Genomic DNA, 14,650 nt, shown 5'->3' with positions numbered 1-14,650 from the left:
ACTAGGATTGCAACCCCTGCTTTTTTTTTGTTCTCCATTTGCTTGGTAGATCTTCCTCCATCCCTTTAGTTTGAGCCTATGTATGTCTCTGCATGTGAGATGGGTCTCCCGAATACAGCAGACTGATGGGTCTTGAGTCTTTATCCAGTTTGCCAGTCTGTGTCTTTTAATTGGAGCGTTTAGTCCATTTACATTTAAGGTTAATATTGTTATGTGTGAACTTGATCCTGCCATTATGATATTAACTGGTTATTTAGCTCGTTAGTTGATGCAGTTTCTTCCTAGCCTCGATGGTCTTTACATTTTGGCTTGTTTTTGCAATGGCTGGTACCGGTTTTCCTTTCCATGTTTAATGCTTCCTTCAGGGTCTCTTGTAAGGCAGGCCTGGTGGTGACAAAATCTCTAAGCATTTGCTTATCTGTAAAGGATTTTATTTCTCCTTCACTTATGAAACTTAGTTTGGCTGGATATAAAATTCTGGGTTTAAAATTCTTTTCTTTAAGAATGTTGAATATTGGCCCCCACTCTCTTCTGGCTTGTAGAGTTTCTGCCGAGAGATCTGCTGTTAGTCTGATGGGCTTCCCTTTGTGGGTAACCCGACCTTTCTCTCTGGCTGCCCTTAAGATTTTTTTCCTTCATTTCAACTTTGGTGAATCTGGCAATTATGTGTCTTGGAGTTGCTCTTCTCGAGGAGTATCTTTGTGGCGTTCTCTGTATTTCCTGGATGTGAATGTTGGCCTGCCCTACTAGGTTGGGGAAGTTCTCCTGGATGATATCCTGAAGAGTGTTTTCCAACTTGGTTCCATTTTCCCCCTCACTTTCAGGCACCCCAATCAGATGTAGATTTGGTCTTTTTACATAATCCCATACTTCTTGCAGGCTTTGTTCATTTCTTTTTCTTCTTTTTTCTTTAGATTTCTCTTCTCGCTTCATTTCATTCATTTGATCCTCAATTGCTGATACTCTTTCTTCCAGTTGATCGAGTTGGTTACTGAAGCTTGTGCATTTTTTACGTATTTCTCATGTTATGGTTTTCATCTCTGTCCATTTGTTTATGGACTTCTCTGCATTAATTATTCTGGTCATCAATTCTTCCACTCTTTTTTCAAGATTTTTAGTTTCTTTGCGCTGGGTACGTAATTCCTCCTTTAGCTCTGAGAAGTTTGATGGACTGGAGCCTTCTTCTCTCATCTCGTCAAAATCATTCTCCGTCCAGCTTTGATCTGTTCCTGGCAATGAGCTGCGTTCCTTTGGAGGGGGAGATGCACTCTTATTTTTTGAATTTCCAGCTTTTCTGCCCTGTTTTTTCCCCCATCTTTGTGGTTTTTTCTGCCTCTGGTCTTTCATGATGTTGACGTACTGATGGGTTTTTGGTGTGGGTGTCCTTCCTGTTTGTTAGTTTTCCTTCTAACCATTAGGACCCTCAGCTGTAGGTCTGTTGGAGATTGCTTGAGGTCCAATCCAGACCCTGTTTGCCTGGGTATCAGCAGCAGAGGCTGCAGAAGATAGAATATTGCTGAACAGTGAGTGTACCTCTCTACTTCTTGCTATGGAAGCTTCCTCTCAGGGGTGTACTCCACCGTGTGAGGTGTGGGGTGTTGGTCTGCCCCTAGTGGGGAATGTCTCCCACTTAGGCTACTCATGGGTCAGGGACCCACTTGAGCAGGCAGTCTGTCCGTTCTCAGATCTCAACCTCCGTGTTGGGAGATCCACCGCTCTCTTCAAAGCTGTCAGAGTCTTTTGCGTCTGCAGAGGTTTCTACTGCTTTGTTGTTGTTGTTGTTGTTGTTTAGCTGTGCCCTGTCCCCAGAAGTGGAGTCTACAGAGACTGGCAGGCCTCCTTGAGCTGCTGTGAGCTTCACCCAGTTAGATCTTCCCAGGGCTTTGTTTACCTACTTAAGCCTCAGCAATGGCGGGCGCCCCTCCCCCAGCCTCGCTGCTGCCTTGCAGTTAGATAGCAGACTGCTGTGTTAGCAATGAGGAAGGCTCCCTGGGCGTGGGACCCTCCGGGCCAGGTGTGGGATATAATCTCCTGGTGTGCGCATTTGTTTAAAGCCCAGTATTGGGGTGGGAATTACCCGATTTTCCAGGTGTTGTGTGTCTCAGTTCCCCTGGCTAGGAAAAGGGATTCCCTTCCTCATTGCGCTTCCTAGGTGAGGCGATGCCTCGCCCTGCTTCAGTTCTCGCTGGTCGGGCTGCAACAGCTGACCAGCACCGATTGTCCGGCACTCCCCAGTGAGATGAACCCAGTACTTCAGTTGATAATGCAGAAATCACCTGTCTTCTGTGTCGCTTGCACTGGGAGCTAGAGACTGGAGCTGTTCCTATTCGGCCATCTTGCTCCGCCCCCCTGGATATTTGTTTCTTGATGGGCATTTCCTTGACAAATAACTTATCACTATTTGTGACTTGTTTTTTTCCCCTTTATATATGATGTCTTTGAACATATAGAAGTTACAAACTTTTTATAGTTGAATTTTTTTCGGTCATTTCCTATTAGTTTATGCTTATTACTCTTGTCTGGGATATGCTGATATCATAAATATGGTTTCCAATATTTCATTTTGAAATTTGACAGGTATACTTTTAAAGTTTAGGCTCTTTTGACTAATTCTCTAAAATGTATAAATTGGCTGTCATTCATGCCAAAGAGAGAGTTGTTTGCAAAGAGTACAGATTTTGGTTTGACTCTAAATTATTCATCATTAGTTTATTATCTGTGGCCAGCACATGCTACACATTTGGAATACAGAGATGCACAGGCAATGCTCTTCCTCTTCTGGTGGGGACAAACATACTACAGCACAGGCAGTACAGCTTAAGGGCTAAAAGAAGCTTGTATATATTACTCTGAGAGCATGGGGGCAATGAATCATTTGCCTTGGAACTATTAACTCTCCTGTTAATTCAGTTACTCTGGTGTAGTAGCAATTTATGGAGAACTGAGATTACTACCATAGTGTCAGCCCTACACCTTTTAGAGCAGGGGTCTCCAACCCCCAGGCTGCAAACTAGTACTGGTCTGTGGCCTGTCAGGAACAGGGCCACACAGCAGGAGTTGAGCAGTGGGTGCGCAAGCATTGCCACCTGAGCTCTGCCTCCTATCATATCAGCTGTGGCATTAGATTCTCATAGGAGCACGAACTCTACTGTGAACTGTGAATGCAAGGGATCTAGGTTGTGAGCGCCTTGTGGGAATCCAATGCTTGATGATTTGAGGTGGAACAGTTTCATCCCAAAATCATCTCCTCACTGTTCCATTAAAAAAAATTGTCTTCCAGGAAACTAGTCCTTTATGCCAAAAAGGTTGAGGACCACTGCTTTAGAGGATACCACTATTTACTTACATCCTTTTCCAGATTGAATGACAGTGGAAAAAATTTGTAGATCTTTTGCAACAAGAATAATTTATCCACAGATATTCCTTGCTAAGATGCTTTATAGATTTATGAAAAGGGTAACAACCTGTTTTTAAAGATTGGTTTCTGTTTGCAGAGACGAAATGGAGAAGATATACCAGTAGCCCAGACTAAAAACATCAATCATAGAAGGTTTGCCGCTTCCTTCAGATTGCAAGAAGTGACAAAAACTGACCAGGATTTGTATCGCTGTGTAACTCAGTCAGAACGAGGTTCCGGTGTTTCCAATTTTGCTCAACTTATTGTGAGAGGTAAGATAAAATTGTTTTCAATTTACAAAATTGCATGACTTTATTAAAACAAAAGCAACTCTGTAGCTATTTTGATTGATTTTTAAACCATAGTGTTTCTGATGTCAAGTCACTATAAAAATATATCATAAAATTTCTCAGAATGTGTGAAGGTAAAATTAAGACTGTAGTTTGTAAAATTTTTGAAGTTTCTAATAAGTGTTTGCCATTGAAAGAAATCTATTTTATAATGCTCTAAGTGGACTAAATATATCACATACCTTATTCCATATTGTCATCACCTCGTTTGTATTTTAACTTTAGATCTAGTTCTTCCTATTTAAAACAGTTCTGCAGATACTACCTTTCTTTGAAGCATTGCAGCAATGATGTCAAGGTCCAAGTTTCTATTTCCATGTAGTCCTACAAATTTTATTGGTATCAAAATCCAATCGTGAATTTTCACTGATGCATGTCTCTTATAGAATCTTAGAAAGTTAGAACTACCAAACAGTCCTCACTAATATTCTTGGATACTAAAGTTACTAGAAGAATGTCAAGGATTATGACATATCAGTATATATTTGTAGTGAATACTGGAAAAATACAAGTACAAAACACATATTACATTCATTTCAGATGTATAGAGTCCCTCTTATATTTTAAGCACTGTTCTAGGTTGTAGATATTAGAGATACGATTGTAAATGTAATACAACGTCCCTACCCACATGGAGCATCATATTGAGTTATGTTAGGCAGACTATATAGACAGGTGTTGAAAACGTAGTATCAAGTCACAGTATGTGCTGTGAAGGAAAAAGAGACACAAAAGGATGGAAATTGATATTTTAGTTAAGGCGTTCTGGAAAGCCACTCTGAGAAGGCAACAACTGAGCTGAAAGCTTAAAAAAAAAAAGGAGACTTCAGCCATATGAAAATCTAGAGGTAAAGCAGCTCCATTGAGTAGGATGTCAAGCATCAGTCAATATTGATACAAACGAAAATAATCATAACCTGTTTAAGTCTCTTCAAGGAGAAGTGTGAGACCTTAGCAAAAATATCTAAACTGGGGCTGAGACTGTAAACATACCATGAAAGGCATTTGCAAGTGAGTTTTCCTTGAGTAAGGATCTGAAGGTTCAGAGAAAGCTGCCCAGTTAGGAGTATGGATGTTGGGTCAGGGGCAAGAGAAAGAAACACCAGCAAGCAGAGAGCACAGCACATGCCGAGGCCTATGGGCTGGAAGGAAAATATGAGATATGTCCATATTCTAGTCAATATATTTTATAATGCTTGGCATCAAATATCATTTACATATATTATTCAATGTTGTCTTGTTTTTAATACTTTAACCTTTGATATTTTTAAAGAAAAGAAATTTGAAATTCAGACTTTAGAGCAAATTAAATCTAATGATTGACAGCCAGAATATAACCCATTGTTTCTTGATTCTTAGTGGTGAGCTTATTCTTTTCCACTACAGTTTTCCTTCGCATTAACATTATTGGATATTGCTATCAACCTCTTGTAAACTTCTGTCTTGGAAGACTCTATGGCTCATTTTTTTTAAAACTTTGTAGATTAAATATGACTATTTTCAGTGTACTTCTCTGATGTCTCCATAGTCAGCTCATATCACCTGTACAAGTTCATGAGATCACAGCTTCAATTAAGAAAATATGATAGTATTTGACTCCCATGTTTAGGCAGAGAAACAATTTATCACATGTTCACACATGTGTCTTTGTCAAGTCCCATTTCAGCATCTCTCTCACCTGAGCCTAATTTTGGAAGCCTGAAGGTGTCCTTGGGTAATCTTCAGGGTGATTAATATGCTATGGATACAAGAATGTGGGTGTGCTACTGAATTATCATGCTCACTGGATCTTCTTTACCATATATGCATTCACAATTTGCAACCAGTGAAGGAGATGGTACCTAAATAGTGTACCTAGAATGCTTTTGAATAAGTTATGTATAATACATAGTTATATGTGTTCTATATAGTTATCTATACATTTTTTTCCAGAAAAGTCACTACTGATGTATTTCTCAAAAGATTGTAGAAGACCTGTTGATGCTTTTATCCAGGTGCTCCCCTTTTATGTATAGTTCCTTCTTTCATGCAAACATTTTCTGCCTGTTTGTTTTAAAAGAGAATCATTTTGTCATTACTAGATCTCTTTTGTTTATCTTAATTGATAAGTAGATTTTATTATTTTATCAAAGCCTGGTTTTCTTTACCTGGAGACAACAACATTACAATGCTGTTCCAGCAGTATTACTTATTAAATTAATAATTATTTCAATAAAATTTATAAAAAAGAGGATCCTTAAATTTCATTGAAAAATTTGACCCATTTTTCTTTTTCTTTTTTCTTTTCTTTTCTTTTCTTTTTTTCTTTTTTTTTTCGAGACAGAATCTCACTGTCACCCAGGCTGGAGTGCGGTGGTGCAATCTCGGCTTACTGCCACCTCTGCCTCCTGGGTTCAAGCAATTATCGTGCCTCAACCTCCCACGTAGCTGAGACTACAGGTGCGTGCCACCGCACCCAGCTAATTTTTGTACTTTTAGTAGACAGGGGGTTTCTCCATGTTAGCCAGACTGGTCTTGAACTCCTGACCTTGTGATCCACCCGTCTCAGCCTCCCAAAGTGCTGGGATTACAGGCATAAGCCACTGCACCCAGCCTTATTTTTCCTGTTTTTAAAGACAGTCCTGCCATAAGTTTTGTGATTTTTATGTTGGAAAGGTTGAGTTTAAAGATGATGGCATTTTGAATTTGTTATCCAGAGTCTGCTATCATTTTAGAAATATGTTTTGTTAGTTTTGGCAATTTTATTTTTCTTTCAACACATTCTAGGTTATTCTATATTTAATACTTACAGGTGATACTTTGCTTGCTGTTTTATTTTGAAACCAATATAGAGGAATACGTTTTCTTGTTTGTAGAGATAACCACCAAATAAATATTGCTACCAAAAACATACCCTCAGGGGTCAGCTGTCCTGGTGTTGAAACAGTGCTGAGAATTAACTGTGCTGACAGGTCCTATCTCTCATTGGCACTTTTAAAGCTGACATCCTGTTACATGGATACAAAAGATGGTAATTTTAAAGGAAATTTTTGGGGCAGTGATATGAATAGTCTTTAATAAGAGCTGGCATGGTATTGCCTGTTGTCAAAGATGACCCAAGGGTAAGAGTTTATTAGTGCATTTTCTCCTAAACTGAAAGTGACAGGGCACGCTTAAGGCTCTTTTGTTGCTGTTTGTTACAAATGAAAATTTCACTGCAAAATTTTCATGCTGAAGAATATTGATCTATGTTTTCCTACAGCCAGAGGAATAAAAAAAAGTACGCAGAAACAGAATTTACTTTGTTATGATTTTAGCATTGCTTCCTGATCATTTTGAATAATGATAATGTCTTCAGCTTATGGAGACCAATCTTTATTGACCAAGAAGTTTTTATAGAGACGAGATGAAGAGCAGATATTTTTGCTCAGTGTTTTACAAACTTGAAGTGTAAAAAATTTGAAATACAAGTTGAAGTCATGTTTATAAGCTTCAAACTGAAAGCACCAACTTTGTAGTCTAATTATGCTACAGAATATTTTGCCGTTCCTCACCTCAGTTGTGATCTCCTCTGTCTGTTTCCATCTGTCTAAATCGAAGACCCACTTACATCTCAAACCAACTGACCTGAGTAAACTTCTATAAAATTCTCTGATTGCCACACCTCACACTCAATTTCTATTCCAAATTGTTTGTTATATTTTTATATCTATCATTTTTACCTGTGAAACTACAATTACATTTTAAGTACTTCAGTTTGAAAGCACAGTTTTTGGTTTGTCATTGTTAATGGCTTGAGCTTTAAATTGTAGTGTCAATTACTAGTCATTATCAAAATGCTCTGGATACAAAAGTATTTAGTTAGTATTTTAGTCTGTTCCTAATGAATAATAGTGACCGCTATAAATGGGGATTAGTATCAATCACATTACCTAACCTTACTCAGGGTAGTTATCCAATCTTATTCAGAGTTGGTGTTTAATATCATAAGAAATTCAGACAGATGTCATTACTTTCCGTTGTAAGACAATATAAACTAGCTTATACATAAGAATATTTACTAACTTTTGTGACTGAGTAATGCAGGATAGGCTTTGGGGTTTGTTGATCAAGTCATTAAAGATCTACGTTCTTTCCAGTTCTTCACTTTGTAGTCTAAGATTTTGGCTTCTATCCTAAGCCAGGCCCACCTCCTAGTCATAGGAGAGAAATATGACTACATGCTTCCTTGGTCTTATCCATTTAGGGGTAAAGAGGGCAGTACCTACCACAACTATCAAAAAAACAAACAAACAAAAAAGCAAATAACACATCACTGGTTATTGGATAAACAACTAGTATGTCCAGTAGACAGCTTTTGTATACAAGACTCCAGAGCATAAACAGTGTTACTCAGAGATAGTTCTTTATTTCACTCAGATAAGATAGTGACTGAGGAAATAATGTCAAGAGAAGGTACAACTTAATCTTGAAGGACATACAGAGTTTGGAATATCACACTATTGGAGAAGGGTGTTACCATACTAAGTCAAGTAACAGTATGAATCATAGGTAATCAGTAGGATCATAGCTTATTTGGTCAATGGTGAACTGTTCATGGAATCACTTGCTTTATATCAGTTATTTGCTATGCATATGGAGAAGGAAAGCAGTCAAAACCTATTAGAACTTTTCAGATTCTGCTTTTACTGTAATTGTAGATTATGTCCTATCAGAGCCTGTCTAGTTCATCTTTGTTTGCTTCAGCACCTAGCACAATATTTACATGAAGAAATTCAGTACTTTACTCAAAATCAACAAATAAAATTGTTTAGTTGAAACCAGAGGAGTGGGACTGACCCTGGCATATGTAGGGGATGAGCGATGAACCAGATATGTTTTCTCGCCTAGAGATGGAGTCAAGTTTGCTGGTATAAAGGAAGTGATGATGACAGTTGCTTTTTGTAGTATCTAAACCAGACTCTTTCCTTTCTCAAGTGGACTATTAAGGGTGACTTTTCAGTTTAGTGTAAATATTTTTTAACTTGAAAAATAATATTGATCTGACCAGTATTCTATTCCAGTATTCTAATCTTTTTGCACATAAAATTAAATCCTTTTTTTTTTTTTTGGTGTTTTTATATAAGAAGCCAGGTCATTTGGGAATTGGAAAACACTTTATGAATACTTTTGCTAGTTGGTGGCTAAAGGCCATGGAATTTCTAGCTTGAGACCTTCAGCAGACTGTTTAATATCATGCAGTATTGGTTTTTAACTAGTTTTCCTAGCACAGCTTTCAGGCTCATGAATTCATATAAAGATCCTTTTCCTTAATGGTGACTTGAGATCCCTTTTCTTCTATTGTGAAAACCGGTCATCTTGACAGGAAGTTTGGAGTTATCTTGGAGAATGTAATTTAAACGGCTATGTTTTCCTAAAAATTGAAATATAATGAACATTTCAGAACACACTGAATCACATACTAATTTTTCCCCCACCCCCAAACCCCTAAATATTTTTTAAAAAGCCTATGCAGCCAGTGGATACCAAATGTGTCAAATTTGGAGGAGTCTCCAAATCTATTTAAAAATTTTACTTTGCTCCCCTTGAGTATGATAAAAGAAACATTTGGAGTCTCCTCTCATTCATAGTACCTACTTATAATTCAGGTGATTCAGTGTTCAGGATGTCTGGTACATATTTAAATTCTAAATGAGCAAAAGAGTGCTAGATGTTCTTATTTCAGATAGTATATTGTGGTGCAACCGGAAACTGGATACTCATTTGAATTGTTCATGTAGTCCATTAAGACATACATTTTCAAAGCTGAAAAGCATTGAACAATGATAGTATCTATGTTTATTTAAGAATAGTAGAAAAATTATTGTTTTTAAATCTAATATGAATATTCACTGTGACTTCATATTATTACTGAAACTCTTCTTGATCCACTTCTGTACACCATTATGCCAAATACTTTTTTCTATTAATTTTCTCCTTTTCTGAGTTTCCTTATAGCTACTCTATAAGGATGGTAAAGTGCAGCAGTTGTTTTTGTCAGAGTGATTTTTTTCATTTTATTTATTTTTCTTTCAGTTTGTTTTTAAAATAAAAATGCGATGAGAGTTCTTTCCTTAAAGGTTTCTTAGTTTATTTTCTTAGGCAATTCGTGTATTGAGTGAGTAGGGTACTGGTCACTGCTCTTTGGAGTAAATCTTGGGGGAGTTTGCTTTTGATGGAGCTTTCATCTTAAGAATTTGAAAAGGATCAAGGAGGAAGCAGAATCATTTGCATAGTTAATAATTATTTCTATTGAACTCAAGAGAATTTTATTTCAGACTGCTGACAGTAGGCCTGTACACGTTTTCTAAGTTTCAATTCTTTTCTCTTGGAGTTTGTGATAAATGTAATTTGGGCACATTTCTGTGTACCAACGGACTTTAATCTACTACATGGACTGAGTGTCTTCATAGTTTATATTCCCCTACCTGTTAATCATTTTTTTTTCTCTCGCCCCAAACCAAAGATAAAGCAACAGTGTCCATTCGAACTAAGACTTTTTAGTCTTTCTGGGTTTATTTGCAACTTCATTGAAAAAATCAGCTAGCAGCCTTTATTGAGTTCTTAATGAGGTAATAGGCAAGTGTGTGTTACTATGTTAGTATTCAATAAAGACAAATGCCAAATAAATCACATACATAGTCTCAGTGCTTAAGAATCTCATAATTTAATTCTATAGGAAATGTAGAATTATTGAGTATCATGGCACAGAATTTTGACTTAGGTTTTGATCACATTCTAAACTCTGTAAGAATAAAAAATGTTTCCTAACAAATAAAAAGTAGTCTACCTATTTACTAACTTCAATGAAATAGCAACTATTTCATTGAAACCCCTTATTAAGCACCAATTTGGCTTAATAAAAGTTACACTGGGAGAGTCTTATAGAATGTTGATTGAACAGAAGCTCTATGGTTGACAAATTGGAATCAATCAGTGAGGGCAGAGAGATAAATCAGAGTGTTTAGTGGTATAATGTGTAAGGATGGCAATAGAAGTGTTGTAGTAGGACATTACTTCATTAGTTTGAGTTCTTGAGTCTCTCCCACTCTCCCCTCCACCTCATCTTCAAGAGAGTCATTAATAGCAGGCTTCCCTACCAGTAGATGACTTACAGGTGAGTTTTTGTGTTTAGCTTTGCAGTTAGCATAAATTATTTGCCACTTAAGCAGTACATCTTTTAAAAAGCTAGCTAATGTACATTCTGCTGACCAGTAAAGCATGATCAGGAACTAAGAATTAAACTGTTACTAAGAATTAAAATGTTTGTAAGAATATAAACAAGGAAATACACAGAAAACAAACAAAAATGCATAAAATGTTGTGTAGAAGCCTTACAAAGAAAGCAAATAATATGTAATTATTTATTAATGTGTCGATCAAAACCGGCTTGTTCCAAGTTTATGATAGTACCACAGAAATTGCCTCCTTTCCCATCTGTGTTAAGATAAATGATATTTTCCCTCTTTCTAGGAAATACTTAATCTGACAAAAATTAAAACCAAGTATAAGGTCAACACAAATGAATACAGATAAATAATCTTTGTTACTCCTCAGCATGGATTGTGTTTAGTTCATTATTATTAATTTTTAGAAAAAAAAGTGAAATATTGTAATATTTCAGTATTAAAAGTGAGAATTTGGGGACAGAGAGCGGGACAGAAATTAAATAATATGGCAGAAAATATGGCGGCTTTCCTCAACATATAAATGTACAACAATCTCTTCTTGTTCAGGCTTTACCTTAACTCTGATGTTTGTTTTTAGAGAAATTATGGCCTATAGATGTGTTCTTATCTCTTACAAGATATATAAACACGGCGACTTTTACACTTTAGGATATAATTTGTCTTAGTTACAGGCGTATAACTTTCTTTTCTCTCCAGTTTCTGCTGAGCCCTAAACTGAGAAAATATTTTGTTGTTTTTCTTTATTGTTGTTTGATTTGGAGTCATAGATTTAGCTATGATGACACAGAATCTGTCCTTGTGTTAGACAATGAAACAACAAATAGGTAATTACTTGTACCTTCATTAGGAAGAAATTTTACCCACCTGGTTATTTACATATTGCTGATTGCCCCTGGATTTTCATTAGTCTTTCTTATACATATGGAGGTACCATGGCTACTCTCATGTTGCCATGCTACCTCCTCCAATAGTTTCCCTTCACATTAAGGAAAAAAAAAAAAAAAAAAATCACAGTCCTTTTTTTTTTTCTAAGTGGCCTTAAATGAAATATCCCCTGGCTGCCACTCCAAATCTGTTCTTTATCACTCACCTCCTTCCTTGATCCACAGCAGGCAAAGCTGGCTCTTCCAAGTATACTTCTGTCTCTGGACTTTACACTTCCTGCTCTTTCCACCCTCACCTGTTTTTTCTTGAATAGATGCATGCTTTTAAATTCTTATTCCTTTCAGCTTTCTTCTCATTTCCGCCCCCCAAAATACCTAAAGGCCAAATGGCAATTATTTTCTAGTACAGAAGGGAATTCATTGATTTTATTTTACCATTTTTTTTTTCCTCCAGAGTTATTTAGGTCAAAGTTTTTGAAAGATCTTTATGTAATGCCTACTATCAGTAAGTATATGAAGAACAAGACAGTGGTCTCAAAGATTTTTGTGCTGTTGGAAATGCAGTGAATAGAAATCTGTATGTCTGAAATTGGTTTGTAATATGTATATAAATAGATTCCTTTATTCCTATTTTATTGCATTGCTTTCAAGTGCCCAGCACTTTTCTTTATTCTCACTGCCACCACTTGTCTCTGTCATCATCTTCTCTTTCGTGTACTTGTATAAAAACCTCCTTATTGATCTCCCTCGATGAGCACTTACCTCCTCCAAGGCAGTCTTCACACAGAAGCCAGAGTGACTGTATGACACAGTAAGTCAGAATATGCTCCCCCTGGCACTGGCAGCTTCCTGTTCATGCGGTATAAATTCCAGATGCCTCATGACAGCTCCAAGGCCCTGCTTGCTCATAGGCTTTTAGCTGTGCTCACCCCCTTCAGTCCTTCATAAGACTCTCCTTTGCTTACCAAACTGTAGCAACACTGGTTTTCTTTCACTTGCTTGAGCATACCATGATCTCTCGTGCCTTAGGGTCTTGGTTTTTTCTAATTGCTCTGCTCCTTCAAAATATAACTGCATTCATAACATCTGCCTCCTCCATGAGACTGATGTACTTAGGGACCCTTTCCTTTTGCACGCTCATGATTGGATCTCTGTAGCCAATACCATGATCGAGGTCTAGCAGATCTCATCAAATATTTATTCTCAAAGAAACAAAAATAGTGAGGTATAAAGTGCCATATGAATGACATGAATTTAATGTGTAGAATGAGGAGGGCAGCTACGTGGCTGCTTTCTAATGGTCAGGGAATGTGCTGAGGAGGAGAAGAAGTTCCAACTGACCCTTGATGGGTGGGTAGCATTTGGATAGTGGAAGATAGGTAAAGGCATTCTGGGCAGAGGGACTGGCACTGGAAAACATGTTCTTGTGGACTTAGCAGTAAATTTTGACCATAACACAATGTTTTCCAGTGAAAACATCTGAGATAATCCTGAAATTGTACTTTGAGCCCTTGCTGTGGAACAATTTGAGTGCCAGACTAAGAAATATAAATGGATTGTGTATTTAATTTGGGAAGCTTTAGGAGTTTTGAAGTAGGTTACTCACATGTTATCTGTCTCAAAAAACCTGGATAGCAGATGATTTGGAAAATGGTGCATTTTTAGGGAGTAAGTTAAGGGGACTCTTACAATTTTAAAAGCTATAGATGATAAATGTTCCTAGGGTAGGGTAGGGTTATGGTAGAAAGAATGAGTCAAGGATGAGAGATGAGGCAGCAATGTTGGTAAAGCATTGTGGAATGACAGTAGGAGGAGGAGTCAAAGGAGACTTCTAGATTTTTGTTTGGGATATTGGATAAAATATGGTATTATGGTCAGAGATTGGAAGCCTTGTAGAAGATGTCATTTGAGAGCATAGATGATAAGTTTAATTGTAAACTTTTGATTGGGGTGCTAGGAACATATCCAGTTTTAAAATCTTCAGGAATGTAAGCGTTAAACTAATCACAGGGCATTAAGTAAAGACTCAATACATGATGAAATGAATAATAGGTGCCTAGTGTATAGAAATCATTTGTATTCCCTAAGCTTCAATTTCATAGCCTTTAGCTTATACTGTTGAAATTTTTCATGTTGTTAAACTTTGGATGAAAGCAGAGGTTTTTAACTAAATGGAAAATTTACAAAGAGAAACCAGACAGAGTTTAATATGATGTCTTTTTTTATTGCTGACATTATCTGCATATAAAAACACATGTAAGATATATCACGTGTAAATGTTTCCCTCACTACTTCTTGTAGATTCCTGACTATATTTCTGGTTGTCTGTTAAGTAGAAATATTTTTCCTCTTCTTTGTAAAACTTTTTGCTTCATAGAAATAAAGTGAACTCTCTAAAGGCTTCTCTACTTTCTCTGCTCTTCAGAATTTTATTGCTCCTGATAATAATGCTCCTAGACCTGTCTCTTTCTTACATTAATGTTTTAAAGGGTTGGGAGAGGGAATATATATATATATTTTTTTTTGGGGGGGGGTAGGACTTTTGGCTAACAGCATTTCTCAAAGAATGTCATTCACTATAGTGAGTGGTTTGAAAATATTTACTTAAGGGTAGATAAAGAGTCCACACCTGACATAATCTTCCTATGTTAAAATCCCCACTCAATTTGACATTTCTGTGTACTGTGCAGGATTGCTAAAAAGTAGTTACCATGACCAGACTGGTTGATGCATGGTAATGATGTAAAGCAGGGTGTTTGGAATTCAACATGGATGGTGGAAATGCGAGATGTCAGAGAAACCATATATTAA

The 14,650-nt window shown here is 36.9% G+C and overlaps 1 protein-coding gene across 4 annotated transcripts in view; it reads left to right on the top strand.

Annotated features, from left to right (window-relative positions):
* The window catches only part of PTPRK (protein tyrosine phosphatase receptor type K), a 566,857-nt gene that overhangs the window by 299,938 nt on the left and 252,269 nt on the right, over nt 1–14,650 (top strand). For all 4 annotated transcript variants that reach the window (XM_008007108.3, XM_008007107.3, XM_038000559.2 and 1 more), the window contains exon 6: nt 3,495–3,669. In XM_008007108.3, coding sequence (XP_008005299.3) covers nt 3,495–3,669 — 175 coding nt within the window. The remainder of the gene's footprint in view (nt 1–3,494; nt 3,670–14,650) is intronic.

Source organism: Chlorocebus sabaeus, chromosome 13, assembly GCF_047675955.1.
Source record: "Chlorocebus sabaeus isolate Y175 chromosome 13, mChlSab1.0.hap1, whole genome shotgun sequence".
NCBI classification, from domain to species: Eukaryota; Metazoa; Chordata; class Mammalia; order Primates; family Cercopithecidae; genus Chlorocebus; species Chlorocebus sabaeus.
This window is presented reverse-complemented; position numbering and strand designations above follow the sequence as displayed.